General features: G+C 41.1%; 1 protein-coding gene and 1 long non-coding RNA gene across 3 annotated transcripts; both read right to left on the bottom strand.

Moving 5' to 3' along the window:
• Positions 1-5,402: 5,402 nt before the first annotated feature.
• On the bottom strand, positions 5,403-15,490 carry ENPP5 (ectonucleotide pyrophosphatase/phosphodiesterase family member 5). Of its 2 annotated transcripts, none has more exons than XM_055810215.1 (4): positions 15,394-15,490; positions 11,416-12,285; positions 7,317-7,493; positions 5,403-5,902 (listed from the first exon to the last, which is right to left on the bottom strand). In XM_055810215.1, the coding sequence occupies exons 2-4, from the start codon at positions 12,278-12,280 to the stop codon at positions 5,532-5,534; spliced, it is 1,413 nt and encodes a 470-aa protein (XP_055666190.1). In that variant the 5' UTR covers positions 12,281-12,285; positions 15,394-15,490; the 3' UTR covers positions 5,403-5,531. The 2 variants fall into 2 exon arrangements, with proteins under 2 accessions (XP_055666190.1, XP_055666191.1); XM_055810216.1 differs by lacking the exon at positions 15,394-15,490 and adding an exon at positions 12,700-12,997.
• LOC129784877 (uncharacterized) lies at positions 9,242-11,407 on the bottom strand. The gene is made up of 2 exons (XR_008748070.1): positions 10,688-11,407; positions 9,242-9,598 (listed from the first exon to the last, which is right to left on the bottom strand). It is a non-coding gene; the product is annotated as an uncharacterized LOC129784877 (long non-coding RNA).
• Positions 15,491-17,074: the final 1,584 nt, after the last annotated feature.

Raw genomic sequence — 17,074 nt, 5'->3', positions numbered from 1 at the left:
AAGGCTTGACTCAACTGAGATACCTTTATCTCTCTGGCAGACTCTGTAAGACCAAACCATACAGTCCTCTACCTGTGAAGTTGTGGGGTTTTTTTCCTAGATGCTAAAACTGATTAGCACAGAATAATATATGCTCTGTTGTATTCTTCTTGTCATACAGCGTGTGATTGATGTGCTTTCAGTTCCTCCATACGTAACCAGGTGCCAAGGTTTCTGGTAAGTAAAATCTTGGTGGTAATGCAAATGTTGACTGAAGTGCAATGGCAGCACTGTAATCTGATACATGAATATTGTTACAGTTGGGGAAATCTAGGTCTAAATGCATTTCTCCTAGCTCTAGGTAGCACCTTCTGGTAAGAATTGCTACAGGCAACTGAGCTGCTATGAAACCAGAAAGTGAGTGGTAGTACCTAGCAGAAATCCATACTACCCCTGTATTCCTCCTCCTTTTAGCACTGAGACTGAACAGTGCTATTGTGGGAAGGGTTTAAAGAGAAAGTTTCTGTATTAATCAAGAAATGGGATAAACTATATTCCAGTTGCATTGCTAGTCAGTTTTAATTCCAAAGATGCAGTATAGTCTATACAAGTGCTGATTATTCTTTGCTGCTGGTAGGAACGGTTTCAAAGTAGCTCTTGTACATCCAGGATTTCACCCACATCATGTACTGATCAGGAGAATCTACAAAAAAACATCTTTCTGCTTAGACACGTAGTTGATATATTTAAGGATCATTATTTTTTAAAAATGATAGTGCCTTAAACGTGATGAAATATTTCCACTGCCTAATTACAGTTTGTGTAAATTACTGCTTGTGGAAGTTAGCAACTGATTTCCTTTTCAATAGCCAATTCAAACATGAGAAGTTTTCTTCCCCCTTCCTCAAAGCTTTGACAAAGGAGATATCCTACAATAATTTACCATGATATCTAATGACTTCTTAAATACACACAACTCTGCAATGTTCATACAGAGCCTATTAATTTAGGGGAAGTTCTTAACACTTAAACAAGCACTTAAGTTTAGAAGGGAATTAGTGAAATTTGTAACAGTACTTTCCAGCAGTAAAGACTGATGTTTCATTATGTCAGTTGCCTCTGTGAAGGAACTCTCAGTACTGGGTAGAGAAGCCTGCAACCATCCACCCCTCCAGCTTTATACGCATTTCTGTGCATTAGCACCAAGGAAACTGTTCCAGACTTGAGCTGGTTTTAACCAACTATAGGTCCAAACCACTTGTTTCATGGGAAAGTTTAACTTGCTATAAATTGAAAAGAATGTACTGCCTATGAACATCAACATCATGTACACCTCCAAGCACGAGACTACAGGGACAGATGTTTGCTTTAATATGCATGGTACCACCTTTTACTGCAAAAAAACCCCAGTACTAGAGATTTGTTAACTTAATATGATCCAATAGGATTTTATTATGGAAAGGCCATCATCCATTTGCAATACTGTAGATAGTGCTATTGAACTTAACACCATTTTCATGTGCGTGCAACAATTTTTGTAGTCTTAACATCTAATAAATGCTTGCATTACCTTTACTGTAGTACAAACATGCTGTTTCTTGAAAGGTATGTACAGGAGCACAGCTATGGTCAAGCCAGCATCCATGGGCATTATTTAAGCAGGGAAGAAGATTTGAAAATAAGCCTGTTAGATTTGTATTTTACAAAACAGCCTGACTCAATAACTGTATGTTTGTCATTCTTCCCACACACAGCTCAAGATTGTGGTGTTCCATGCTTCTGAAAAGCCACACTGCACAGCCCTTCATTTTATAATAGACATTTTTGCACTTTGTTTGAGACTGCACTCATTGTAAACAGCATTACTGCAGCTCTTTAACAAGACAATCTGGAATTTATTTATTATTTTTTTTAAATAAACTGTATTACCATTGTTGGTAACAGATAGCTATTACCTCCCTATAGAGTAGCAACGTAGGAAACAAGAACTTTAACCTAGAATTCTTAAGTTCTATCACAGTTGCAGTTCTTTTTAATAAAGGCACACACTCTGCAGAGTACGAGCAATATCTGGGATGCACACAAGTTAAGGCCATTCTCTCCCACCTGTCCCCCCACAATTCAGACTTTTCCAGAAGTATTTTTGAATGAAGCAAGCACTCAATGCTTGATTGCACTATAGCAAAGATATATTTCAACTTCAACATTTCCAAACGTAAAGAAACAAAGAAAATGTTTGACATCTCCAAGTATGCTTCACAGGTAAATAATGGAAAACAAAATCATGCAAGCTTCTCAGTTTCCAAGGTTAAGTTACAAGTAGTGTATAGTGTACTCAAATACACTTTCCAATGAACTTGTTCATACATGGTAAAATGTACCATACACAGAAACCAAATCCCACATCCTCCCCAACCAAACAGGTAGTCTGAAGAAGTATCACATCACATCAGAGAAGTTGCTTTTTCTCCCAGTGGTATCATATGTGCTTTCCATTTCATTACGCATACACCCAACAACTTAAAATGGTGTTTCACACTGGCTAGGCAAAAATCCTAACATGGAATCTACCCAAGAGGTACCTATAAAGACACCTAAGCAATAAAGGAAACATGTTGAAACCTAAACTAAAATACCCTAATGCTGACAGATTCCCTTCAGTTTGCTACAAAGTTTCATTTTACCCTCCTCAAAAGAAGGGCCTTACAGTGCAATACAGAACAAAGACATCAAGAAGAATTCTCATGTTCATATTCTGAATCTATTTTGAACAATATTGTTCCCAAACCCTTTGTCAGGGGAAACCTACTGCTCTTTTCTTGCTGCATGTTTGGGCAGGTAAGCCCAAGTCCCAGCATGAACGAACAACACTGACCAACTCTGCCCTCTCCTTAAAATCAAGGGTCACTTCAGCTGATGGAACTACCCCATCGCAATTAAAAAAATGGAAGTTCAATGAACCTCTGAAATGACAATCCAGTTATTTTTACATCTGCCATAAGCACTGCTATGAAATTACTGCAAGAATTTATATTAAAGCAGCATGTTCCAAATGAGAAGTGTGTAACTGAAGTAGCTGCAGATGAGGATTACAGCATCTCCAGTTTTCACTGTTACTCCCTTAACCAAGCCTGTACATCTTTCTTTAAGTACACGCTAAGTTTGTGCTACAATTCTTTTTTAAGTTGCAAACAAGCAAGAAAAGGTGGACTGAACACATCAATTGGCTATCTGTCATCCACTTCTTGGAAGGTAGCTAGGGAAGGGATTAGTAATGATTTAGAGGTTTAAGTTTTCTACTCTGACTTCCCCACTGTCTCTAGAAACTACTGTGTACATCATAAGTGCCTTCGTCTTTCAGCTGGACAAGCCCCTGCAGTATTCAGTTTTACCTGGCATCAGCAAATTAAACTTAAGACATACCCAATGGTCAGCTCCACCAAGAATCAGCTTTACAGCATCAGGCACATCTAACCCAGGCATTTTCCTTCAGCGTTTTCTTAAAATGGCAAAGTAGGAAAACAAGGCAGTACATAGACCAGTAACAGCAGAATTGCAGACATGAGTCATATTAAGTTACACAAAACTTCATATCTATCCCCCAAATTAAGGGGCTGTCCTCCCAAGAGATCTGCTAGTTTTCCTGCCTTCCCAAAGCTACTATCACAGCTAGACTTTCAGCATACACCTTAAATTGGAGTATTTCATTGCCTTACCTCTCAAGCATTCATCGCAGCTAGCTGTGGTCTCTGGAAACTTCCCACAGCTGTTTGCAAGACAGCGTTAATGCTAAGCAAGCATCCCTGCCATCACAGAGGCATCCAACAAGTTACTTCTGACACAATGAACGCCAGACAATTCGTAACAGGGCACTGTAGAGTCATCACTAAGGCAGTGAGCAATAAGCTCACTTCTGAACTCACCTAGATGTCATTCATTAAACCTGCAATTAAGTTCAGCAAAATGAGTATTTCAGTTAGCTAGCTTGCTGCAGCTCCCAGCTGCAGTATTAGACTGTTAGTCAGGCTCTTTGTTTGACAGAGCACATCCAAGGCCAAGATGATCCCATCTTTGCCCTCTGCTGGGTGCTGTGGATAAAGCAATAAATTGCACTTACAGACTCTTAACACCAGACCGAGTAGTTGCGTGAATCCCGAGTTTCTTTCTCCTTCAAGCACTGCACCCAGAAGCAAAGTGCAGAGAAATACTAACTTACACAGGGAGAAGAAAAAAAAAATCAATTTTTTAAACAAGCTGGACAACTGGACAATTCTCACTTCATACCATGTTTTTCAACAGATCTTAGTCAGCAGCTTGTTACCTACTATTTAAGTGAGCTCATAAAAAAATAGCAAGATTGATTGCCTCACACAAAGATTGAGAGTAATACAGTTTTGTTGACTCAGAATTAATAATTTTCCTTGACAGAGACTTTCCTCTGGAAGAAAAAAACTCCAGTGTTACACCTTTTTTCATATTAAAGTGTGCTTTTTCAGATATGGTTTAAGATTTATATGGCTGCTCCTTAAATTGCATGTCTAATCCTACTCATCAAATTCTAAGGTCCATCCAGACATATCAGATAAAATACAAGACAGCAAGCCAAACTCACACTAGAGAAGAATCTCCAGTAACAGATCAGATGCATATGCAGTAACAAGCTTGACAGTACTCTGAAGCCAGCTTGTACATGTATGTTCCTCAACTACATGAGACTCATTTGCATATACAGGTGTTATGTTTGCACATGTCTTTAAACTGCCAGCTGCATGGCTTTCCTAAAAAATTTAGTACAGCATACAGGAAACAATAGAAAAAGTAAAGACCTACATTTACCTAAAATCATACCTAAAAATCATCAAGACCTATATTTACCTAAATAAATTTTTAAAAAATAATCAAGACTTTTAACACTGATTGCAATACCACCTAGATTCATATTTTGGGGCTACAATTAACACAGTACTTCAAACAAATATGCCTAACTCTAAACTTAATTAGCACTGCATGACCTAGATTATTAATGTTATTTTCTGCAGGATTTAATCCACTGTTCTCAGTAACGGTGATCCATGCAAAAGCTTCCTTGGGCAGGGAAGAAAAAAACCCCAAAAAGTCTAGTTGCATTTAGTGACTTGTTAGAATCTAAGAGACTTAAAAAAAAACCTCTCAAAGAAAAAACAAAAAAGGGTGGGGGTGAGAATTAAATTACAATGTAGTAGTCTGAAGTGCACCTCAGTTGATGTTATTTCCCTAAAAGCAGCTCAGAATGAAGTATTTTGAGGTCCATTGTCAATACATATCTAAACACATATACAGCTTCCCAGGTTTACCTAGACTATTTTCAACTCCTGAAATATTAAGTGGTTGTAGGGTAAAAGAGAAACATGCTCTTTGTCTGCATACCTAGTATGTACGTACTCCAGTGTACCAATGGATCTGCATCCGTTTCCTTTTATTCCACGTGTTTGTGCTGATCCACCTCAGAATTTATTTTTTTTTTTGTATAAGCTTCTTTTAAGCATCAAACAGGAAAATAGCACCAAGTGTTATTAATCTTGCAACAGTGGCTGGGCAGCTTCAGTATGTTGCACTTGCATGGTATTCAACTGGGTGAAGATAAAATGCTTAACAAAAACTGCAATAAAAACAATAACAAGAAAGCTGCCCAGAAAGACTCCTAGAATAGTAGCATAGGTGTCTGCTCCAAAGACTACAGGAACTTCTTCAGCAAGTATATCTTTCACAGCATTGAATGAGCCATTGTTTGGCAGTGCGTTAATACCAAGCAGATGACACAATAAGGGGTATATGTCTGTAGCATTCATGACTTCTTTGGTGGCACTCTTTCTGAAAGCAGGCCCAACTGCCAAAAAAATTGGATGCATTTCTGGTAAGATGTTGTCATATCCATGATTACCAACTGAAAATAAAAGATAGATAAAGGTCAATATTCTTAAGCTGCAAAACAAACATTGAACCTTTTCCTAGAACTAGCATAATGCAGAAAGGGAACAGCCATCATTTATTCTTGCAGAGGTTTAGAAGAACCATTTCTATCAACAGCACAAATGCCTCCTATCAAGTACCAAGTCTCACAGCTACAAAGGGAAGATGCCTTAAAAAAAGAATGGAGAACACTATTTAAAAAAAGAAGTGAAAAACAAAAAAAAGCAAGCTCAAATGGCAGTAACAGCACTACCAATGGCATGCTATGCTACACCCAAGTTCCCTTAATTTTCCTCAAGGAAAAAAACCCAACTTTGCAACTGTACCAGATCTCTTATTAAAAAAAAAATAAAAAAAATCCATGTAGATAAAGGCTGTCTCTGACTCCTAGTAGCAGGCACAACTCAAGCTCTCACTGCTTTGTCACTTTGTCCTGTTTTGTGCAATACGTACTCATCAACAAGAAAAAAGATCTCACTAGTGGGTTTCCAGTGGCCCTTCCTTACAGGGGCACTAAAATCTCTGACCAAGTAAAAAAACATGTAGGCACAAAAAGCTGCTCTCATAGCCATCAACAACTGATAAACTTGTTAAATCTTGTAGGCAATGAAGCTCTTCAGCTTCATTACCAGCAGCAAAGTTTAAAAGGTTTTCAATTAAGAAACTTAAGAACTGGCTATATGACACCTGTATTTTTTCCTCCTAGCTAACCAGAAGTTTCAGCTTACTGTGTCCATTCTACCCATAATAAATCTCAAAAGCCCGAGGTAAGGAACTTGAAGGAAAAAACCCAAATGTTTTTTAATGTAAATCAATTAGAATGCATTTTATCCTCCAAGGCAAATGAAAATCACTGGTTTACAGTAACACAATATCCAAAGACTCTTCCTACCAACAGAACAAGGTTCCTCTAAGTGTAGGCATCCACAGAAGCTGAGGACTTCCAGAAAGCATTCTTTTATTTCCAACCCAACCCTTCTCCAGTAAATAAATAGTACATGATAAAACAATGCTATTCATCCTCTACTCAACAAGTTCTGTTACAATGTGGTTTGTTTTTTATCTCTCAGGAAGTGCTTGTCAGTTTGCTAGATCTCACAAGACTTCCAAGTGCGTGGCCACTAGAACATGAATAATCTTATCACAGTAATTTTAATTTTTCGAAACTGTAAGTCCAGGTCTCCCTCCCCTAATAGTAGGGTGCTTCCCTTCCCATCACAAAAATAAAAATATTATAAATTCTACATGCTTAGCTTTAGAGTTTTCCCTCCCTGTCTTGACAAAAAACCAACAAATAACAAAAAAACATTGGTTGAGATTGGGAAAGTACCATGTAAGGCCTCCAACTAAGAAAATACAGCAAAACACTGTAAAGACAGAATACTTACATTGAAAACCGTCAGACTTATTATATACAATTTCCCATCCTTTATCAGCCACTGCTAAGATTGGCTGAATTTTACGGTTATGTTTGTAATGTAATCTATCTGGAATCTGCTCCTTTTTATACACAGTCATGTTGGGATGAGCATTGGCCAAAGTTTCATACACTTCATCCAGTTTGCCTTCAAACAAAGAAACAAAAGATAAAAAACTTAAACATACCAATACGTTTACTGAACTCATCAGTAGTTTAAATACCACCGAAAAAGGACAGAATGCACTTCCCCAGAAGTTAATCAGAGCTGTAAGTGACAACAGCAGAGTACAATGCGCACAGAAGTTCCCATGAAAAATCCTGAGTGTCATTCACAGTAAGATCACAGCTGGCATCAGACTGCATAGCTTATTCCTAAGCAGCAAGTGCTTTGCTGATTATAGAAAATCCCTAATTTCATAGTTATCAGAAAGCTTCTCACAGCAATGAGTTAGAAGACATTCAGTTCACCCTCACGGAAAAGAAACCAGCTCCTCCTGGCTCTATGCAAAGCTTCAAAGCAAGAAGATGGCTCCTAACATGTTCATGAGGTAATGTGTGCATTGGGGCCACATTCTGCCTTTCCTCTAGTTAGCTATGATGACAACTGAAAATATTTATTTTAAAGCAGTTTAATTCTTAGTTGTTTTCCTTTAAAAGGCCAAAGAGAGCAGCCACTTTGTTTCTTGGCATCTCTGAAAACTTATTTTTGAGAGAACCCAACTATTTATTTCTCCTTCTACAAGATGCTCCAATAAACAGCTACATATCTGATCTCATTTGATCATCCCAGCTTTGATCTTCTCCCATTTTGGCTAAACTTGTCACCAGTTTAGACAGAGTAGGTAGTTTGTTGCTACACACCATGTAACATCATAGTATTAGCAATTAATTGCCTAGGGACAAGCACAACTAGTTTGCATTAATCTTTTACGGAAGCCCTCGAGTTGCAGTCCAGATGTCACTAACACATTCAGAGCTGTACAAAGACTGCAGAGGCTTAAGCAGGGAACACATGACAAACATGCGAAGGGACAGGTTGGACTGGCAGATGAAGATGGCACTTTTGGTCTAGAACCATCAGCCAATCTCCATATTCAGGAACAGCTAACCAGTACTCCCTACTCCTTGTATTCTTAAGCGTTTACTCCTTTCCCTTTCCTACTCATCTACTGCATAGTGAACATAAACTCTCAAGAGCTGTATTAACACCATCAAATAAATCCACTTTTTCCATTCTCAATTCTTTATTTCCTTATTTCCAGTTTCTGAGCTTTTCTTTCCAGTAAAAGTCACTGAACAGACAGAAAGCAGTTGGACAACCTGGAACACCAGGACACAGAAAGGAGGAACCAGAACACACAGACAGGAACACAAAAGCAAGTTCAGGAATCTGCATCTGAGCAAGTTCCTTCAACCCTCACCCTCCCCACTCCATTTAAGCACAAATTCCTGTCGAGGGTCATGTAGTGTACTTAACAGACTTCTGGTACATACCAAGTAACTCACTAAGTACTTTGTGCTACACACAATTCAGTCAGACAACTGAGTTTACAGCTAGTCTCTGTAGTCAGTTTCAGTGCTACAAGGTCTGAAGCATCGTGATGAAGATGTCTACACTTCCTTTGTGGCAAACACTGACATTTTTAGCAGACAAGTGGGATTTAAGCACATCCTGTCATTTTGACTTATCATTTCCTGCTCATTCTGCCTTCGTAGCTAGTGGTACATCCTGCAGCGGGTGCTCCTGCGAGCGAGCTCATCTCTGTCTGTCCCAAGAAACGATCGCCTTGATGACTACAAGAACAAGTGCTTCATTTGATCCAAGATACTGCCTGAAGTAAGCCAAGGATAAAATCTGGTCTACCATTAACAGCGTGCATAGCGTCTTGAATGTATCTTGGGGTGGGGTGGGGTGGGGTGGGGTATGAAGTTTGGGAGAAGGTGCCCAATGTCTTTAAAGAAACCATCTCCACTTTCCCTCTCAGTTCCCAAGACCCACTATCAAAATTCTGGAAGAAAACTTGAAATAGAATCATGTATAATGATTCTTATCTCAGAATGGCATTAAAAAAAGATTCATTAAACTTAAACACAATAAAGGTCGAGACGAGACAGCAAAAGTCCAGATATGATAGAGATAGTTACAGCAACAAGAAAAAGGACTTAAGTCTAGCATTTTTAGGACTATTTTAGTAACAAAATTAATTTTGTTATGCCCCTTTTCTATATGGGTAACAGGGAAGAGAAGCCCTGAATACAGCAAACTATGATTTTACATTAAAGTAATTATTTGAATTAATGTATTTATATTAAATGCAAGAAAAAGGCCAGCATCACCAGCGGTGCTACAGGTACCATCTTCATGAACTTATAATTAGTTCCACACACACTAGTACGGTTAAATAACGGCTTTAATCCATCTCTCAGTGAAGAAATATGCAGCGAAACCATTAAAGTAGCAGAAATCACTGCATTTTTAAGCATTCAAAATTTTTCTCAATGTCTCACTGGGTTTTACCGGTCCCTTGGTTTAAGCCAGACAAATGGAACAGCTGTTGAAGAATCAGTCTTACGTACATCAGTATATGTTATTTCACAGCTAAACTGAGAATGAAGCTCATTTTATAATGTTTTTTATATTATATTATATTTATATTATATAAAATACAAAATTTTATAATAACAATTACAGCTGGTAAAATGGAAGGACGGATTTTAGCTGTGCTCAAAACTAATTCTTGTTTATTGGTAGTGTAATAAGTATCTGAACTTCTGAGCAAAATCAAATCCAAGCTGTTTCTGAAATCCATTGAAATACCTTTTTTACTATTCTGTCATCTAATTCCTGCAGAAATACTCTTTCTTTTCAGCATTTAGCAGACAGGAGAATCATCTTATGCATCTTCAAGTTCTCATTTCCTGCATTAGGGATGTTTCAGCACTAAAGTATACTTTTACGACTCCTTTATTTAGTCATGAGAACATCTTGGTCAACCATGCTCGTCTCCATTAGGATGGAGCTTCCAAACTCGACTCTTCTACCACCACTGAGAGAAATATAGTGCCCAGCTATAACCACCTGAGTGGGCTCAGGCAGCAAATGATCTCAGTTTGGACATGCTAACATTTTAGTCCAGAGCATACTTCAAATTAAAAATTACAGGAGACATTTGTTTACACATTTAAAGGTCATTTCAGACTGCAACGTACCCTCCCTGCTGAGGCATTAAATACAGAGTGCTATCCATCAGTGAAGCAAATGTTACAGAAATCTTGAAAAAACACCTTTTCAGAGGCCACCTTAAAACTCAACTTCCAAATTAGGACTCCTACTCACACAAAAAATACTGCTTTCCAGGTTAACACATTTGCACAAAGTAATTATAGCTTCTGATCATCAAAATAAAGAGCAGCACCTCTACATCAATGAAACTAAACATACACCTAACACTTAAGCAACCCTACAACAACTGCAACCAGAGTTCAGATTTTAATTCCAACAGTATTCTTGCCCATCATTATCACAATAAAAGTGGTATGAACAGAACTGGCTAGCTGTTCAGCATGATGGGGAAAAAAAAAAACCCACTGACGTGAAATACAATAGCTGGCAGGTAATCAAATAGCCAACACAGACGTTCTTTTTATCAAAGGGCCCCATCTGGTTTCAGTTTACTGTTTGAGTTAGAAATCTAACCCTTCCACTATGGCTTTAGTATCTTGATGAAAGGCAACGATATGTAACATTCAGCTGTTATCTATCTAGAAAGCCATTCGCCCTCGATAGTGCCGTTAGATTATCTTACTTCTCCTAAGGACTCAAGGATATTTGGCAATATGAGTCAAGAACAGACCAATTTGCTCACTTTTCATTTCAGAAAGTTAAGCCAGGCTCTTGACAGAGTTAGTAAAAAGAACAAAAAACTGATCCTGCAAGTAATCCTTGTACAAGGCTGATGTCCTACTGGCATCAGCGCTGCTGCCAGCACTTCAGGTAAGGAATGAAATCTCTTAAGTTTTAATACTCAGGTATTTCCTTCAAAGAATTTTACTGCTATAGGTCCTACCTTCATTTGGCAAAATAGCTACTGCAGGAGAATGCTCAATGACTTTATAGAGCTCTCTGTTCACATACTGATCAAGCTCAATGAGCCTTTCCGAGGACAACTGCGACATTCCATGATCACTTGTGATTATGACATTTATCACACCCCACAGCTTCGCCTTCTTCAGTTCAGACATAAGATATCCCAATTTTTGGTCAATATCACTAATTATTGGTCCCATAAGTGGGTTTTCTGGGCCCAGAATATGGCCCATCTCATCAGGCTGTTCCCAATAAAGGAGACCAAAGTTTATGGGTTCTTCTGATGTAAACCAGTCAATAAGCCTAGCAACTCTGTCTTCAAAGGAAACTGATTCATTGTAGGGCATGTAATGTGTAGGAAAGACCCCATGTATTTTCACATCTGTTCCAGGCCACATAGCTGCACCGGTTTTATGTCCTTCCCTCTGATTTGTTACCCATATTGGGCTGGCTTCTTCCCAGAACCTGGAGTTATGGGTATCCATTTTGTTCAGAGAGAAAGTTTCATCCAGAATAGGGTCATACATCTCATTAGCAACTATACCGTGGCTTTCTGCATAGAGACCAGTCACCATTGTATAATGATTCGGATATGTTTTTGTTATAAACACATTAGTGACCTGTTTGATATGAACACCATTCTCCATGGCATAATGAAAATTGGGAGTTGAGACTTTATAGATGTAATCCCATCGAAATCCATCAAAAGATACCAGCAACACTCTGGACTGGGCTGGCTGGAGAGACAATGCACTTGGAAGAAGTAGTAAGAAAATTGCCAGGACTTTCCAACAACAGTTCATGGCTATTCTGGAAGGTATTCGTCCCCTCTTCTGAGACAACATGGCATCTGTTGAGCAGAGACAGAAGGTTTGTTTGCATTAACCTATTTGCCAAAGTCATAGCTTCGTTTTAAGAATGAGCAGCTGAAGTTCTCCTTTCACATTTATACAGATTGCCTTACTAACAGTGAGCACTTCAAACAGGAACGAGACCTTTTACCTATCAGTTATATCAATATCCCAATGTCACAGATGGGAAGTGAGACACTACAATTTGTAGAGTGAAACACAGTTCACAAAGCAACTTCTTTATCCAACACCACTGCCCAGCCTCCTCCTTTTTTCTTCCTGCTCCCAATACACTCTTACTCTTGCAATCTGACAAATTTTCAGTATTTTCTGTACTCCAAGTTGTAAGAAACTGTCCTATGAGAAACCTGCTACTTGTTAAGAGTTAAAATGTAAACAGGGGCAGTTCCCACCTCAAGAATAACAAGGTCCACCTCCACCAGGACTTTATAACCCTCATTAAAATTTCTGGAGCATTACTTCTCTTCTGCGCAAGTGTGGCAGAGGCACATCAACGTCATGTGGCAGGGCAGCCAGTGGGAGCAGGAAGTACACGCTGGAAATAGAGGACTCTCCACTTGCACAGCTCCCATCAGGGAGAAAACATCAAGACCGGCTAGAAAACATCACAGATTCTCAGCCCCCACACTTGGTATGGTATTATTAATTGTGCAGAGTATAATTTCTAGTGGAGAAAGCAGCAAATAAGCTTTGAACTTCAGATAGAGCAGCATATCCATTAAAAGATTTTGTTGCTTAAAAGGTATCAGATCATAGAACGGTTTGGGTTGGAAAGGACCTTAAAAATCACCCAGTTCCAGCCCCCCTGCCATGGGAAGGGACACCTTCCACCAGCCCAGGCTGCTCCCAGCCCCGTCCAGCCTGGCCTTGAGCGCTGCCAGGGATGGGGCACCCACAGCTGCTCTGGGCAGCCTGGGCCAGTGTCTCACCACCCTCACAATAAGGAATTTCTTCCTAGTATCTAATCTAAATCTACCCTCCTACAGTTTAGAACCACCCCCCCCCTTGTCCTATCAATACAGGCCCTACCAAAAAGTCTGTCCACAAGATCAAGAGTTAGACAAATAAAGAGCAGGAACACCAGTTTCCCAGCACATTATCACATCATTAACCTGATCATAGCTTCCTTACATAACCAAGCTCTCGCTGATCAACTGATTCTGACAATTACTACCAAAGGTCACTTCTAGCGTGCAGACAGCTTTACAAACAAAAATGTATACAAGTCATACAAGTCAGTGTGTAGATCTTCTAACTAACCACTTCTGTCTCTGCAAGGATTGGAAAGAGGTGATTGGAAGATACAATGGTACAGTTGTGAGCCACTGGAAATGCTCTATCTGTCAGGCAAGCATCACCTGTCATTTCCAGTCAAATAGCACTGCTACCCAAGTGCAAGCAAATGATCTATGCAAGACACAAGAAATGTAACAGAAAACCCATTCACAGACCACATGAGATGGTGCCCTAAACCATTCGCCACTTAAACATTCAGCAGTAATTCCGATCATATGGCTCAAGGACATCGAGTATTCCTAGCTATGACTAGCATTCCTTATCTAGCAGCATGACATAATATGACATGTAAGCTCATATTGTATTGGGTTGTACTCCCCCGCCCCAGTTTCCCTCAGACCTTCGGAAACACTGTCTTGTTCAAAACATAGCTAACTCAAAGTATGCCCGTAAGAACCCTCGCCATGATTTCCCTATTTATAACTGACCTAAAATTTCATGCTAATATTCCCTGCTTCTTGCTCAACAGCATCATTTAACCACAAGACCTGATACTGTACAATCCAATCTTGCATGCTGATTGTACTGATACTCCACACAGTTTCTTTTAGGTTCCAAATTTTCAGCAATCCTCTGGAATAAGTCACTACTGAAATTCATCTGGAAAACAGTGGCTGTGTAACCAATCAATCCATATTAACATCAGAGGACATAAACATCCCAGTTCATATAAAAAGTTATAGCATAACAAGCATCTGAATACCACTGCAATGATGGTATAGGATCTGTCATTTTGGTAGAACATGAGATACCTTCCACGGGAAATGTTCCTACTCCAGTTTCCCAGTTCCTTCAGTTCCCCCCAGTATATCTCTCTCATATGTATTTTTACACTGGAAAACCACATAAGCACTGTTAAATTGCACGCAGTCCAATGGTACACTGGACGCGCATGTCTCCCAAAATTAAAATCCAGGCCTGGAGTCCTGCTAAGAACAAACTGACACTTCAGAGACGTAACTCCCCTTTCAGCAAACAGCACAGAGCCAAAGGCTGACGAACCACTCCATTTCGCCCGATGTGGGGTTTCTTTCAGCTGAAACTGAAGGGAGAAAGGGAGAACACACTGCTGCGTTCATGTGAACCCCATCTGCCAAATTAAGCATAGCCCATGGCTGAGACATGAATTCCCCCTTCTGGGGAGTGACAAGTATAAATGTAAGTCCCCTCAAGTGAAATCTGGTCCTTACTTCTGAATTTTACATAGTTAATGATGTCAATACCACCTACACCTTCAATGGCGTATTTTTAATATATAATGGGTTTTTTCTAAGGACTTCCTGTACCAGTCTCCCCTGGATACAGCCTGAGGACACCTCCCGACCCAGGCCACTCCAGAAGCTCTGCGCCACGAAGCTCGACGCTGGGGCCCTGAAGGGGCCCTGCTGGGCCGAAGGCATCCGACTGTCCCGGGCAGGGAGCTGCCGCGCAGGCGGAGGGACAGGGCCGCGCCCAGGGACCCGTCCAGCAGCACACGGCACGGCACGGGCAGGCCGGCATCCCCCTCCCCGGCAGCCTCCCACCCGGCACCTCACGGGCACCTCCGTGACAGCCCCCTTCACCCTGTCAGGCCAAGGAGGCGAAACTAAACCGGGACTCGGCAAACCCACGCTCCCACGCGCGACGGCGCACCGCTGACACGCCGGACGGCCCCCACCGAGGCCCACTCGGGCCTAACGAGCCCGCCCGCCTCCCACCCCCGGAACCCTCAGCTCAGGCTGCCCCAACTCCCGCCACCCCACCGGCGGGGAGGCTAGGAGCCCGGCCGCGGGGAGCCCGGCCGCCGTTACCTGCCGGCGGAACGGCCGCACCGCCTCGCCTCGCCTCACCGCGCTGCGTGACGCCCGCCCCGCCCCGCCCTGCCGCGCCCCGCCCCGCCGCGCCGTGAGTGGCCAGCGGCGCTGTCAGTCAGCGCCAGGTAACGGTCCGGGCGCCGTGAGGGGGGCGCGCGGCGGCCGTTCCCCCCCGCTGTGAGGAGACGAGTGGTCGGCGAGGGCAGGCGCTGGCCGCACGGGGCTGTCCCGTCGGCGGGCTCCTCACCCGGTTCTCGCACCCGGGCCGAGCTGTTTGTTATTCCTTTATTCTAATTTGCACTAAGTAGAGGGTGAGGTGGCGCCCCCCGCCCCGCCTAGCTCCCCACTGACAAACCCTCCCGCTGCTCACACAGCTCACAACCGAAGGTACCCGCCTTCATTGCTGACAAGTTACCCGATTCCTTCTCAGTGTCCTATTTCTCAAGTCATTCTCTCTTGTTAATTAGTTCCCACGCTCAGTCTCCATTTCTTTTCGGGCCCGGGGGGTTTCTTGAGTCGGTGGTCGCGATCTCCCCCTGCTGCAATTACCGGTCCCCTAATTAGTGCTTCTTGTGGTAAACCTCCAGCTGGTGGTGGTGCTGGTGGAGCGGAGAACCAGCTGGTGCTTAAGGTACAAAAATGCTTGTATCTTGAATTCACCCTTAACAACTCCTTTGCTCTCGTCATCTTCAAGTCAAACTCCTAACAACACATTCACTTTTACTAATTGTTTGACATCATTTCCCCCCTTTGGGGCTACAAGATTTTTCATAGGTCTCACCGCTCATTTCAGCTATTACTGTGGGAATTCCTACAGATGATTGTACAATTAATCTCCTAACTCGAAGCAATACAGATTATAACAATAAAAGTGACTTTTATAATTATAGTCTGAAGTAGATTTGCCAACCATCCAGTAAGGAAGAATTCAAAACGATGTAATATTTTCTTTAGCCATTTTTTTTCCCATCAGATTTCTAAGATCTCCACTAAATTGTGGCTTCCACGGGGTATGTTATTACCAGTCAATCTGTAAAAACATAGGCACCCCCTGTAGTACATCTGCTGTAAAATGGGGTCCATTATCTGAAGAAATCCCTCCTGGTATACCAAATCTAGGTATAATTTCTTTTAATAAAACCTTATCTACTTCTTTAGCCTTGTTGGTAGGACAAGAAAAAGCCTCTAACCAAGCAGAAAAGGTATTTACCAATAAATATTTGTAACAATTGTATCTCGTTAGTCCTGTAGAATCTATTTGCCAGTGTTCTCTGGGTGTTATTCGTCACTTTACGTTCCTTCCTTGTATTTTCTTTCCTATTTTAGGATTATTAGTGCAGCAGACTACCCACTTTTTAACTACTATGCCCACAAATCTTCGCATCCTGGGCCCCCCAAAAATTCTTTTTTGCTAAAAGCAACAAGGTGTCTGCTTTCCCAGGAGTTTCCCACTATTCTTCTTTATTTTTAGTACTGTCCAATTGTTCTGCTAATTGGTGGTCTTCTTTTTTTATACCATTTGGTGGGGACAAACCTATGTGAGGTTTTGGGACTAAACTCCTTCAAAGTTTGGTTCCCTTAACACGGATCTGCTCTTTGGTTTCCTGTTACAATGTTCATATCTCCATTTTGATGTGCCTTACAATGCACTGTTGCAACTTTATTCGGTAGGAGAACT

The sequence above is a fragment of the Falco peregrinus genome, chromosome 7, assembly GCF_023634155.1.
Source record: "Falco peregrinus isolate bFalPer1 chromosome 7, bFalPer1.pri, whole genome shotgun sequence".
Classification (NCBI taxonomy): Eukaryota; Metazoa; Chordata; class Aves; order Falconiformes; family Falconidae; genus Falco; species Falco peregrinus.
The sequence above is the reverse complement of the archived record's forward strand: the minus strand, read 5'-3'. Positions and strand labels throughout refer to the sequence as shown.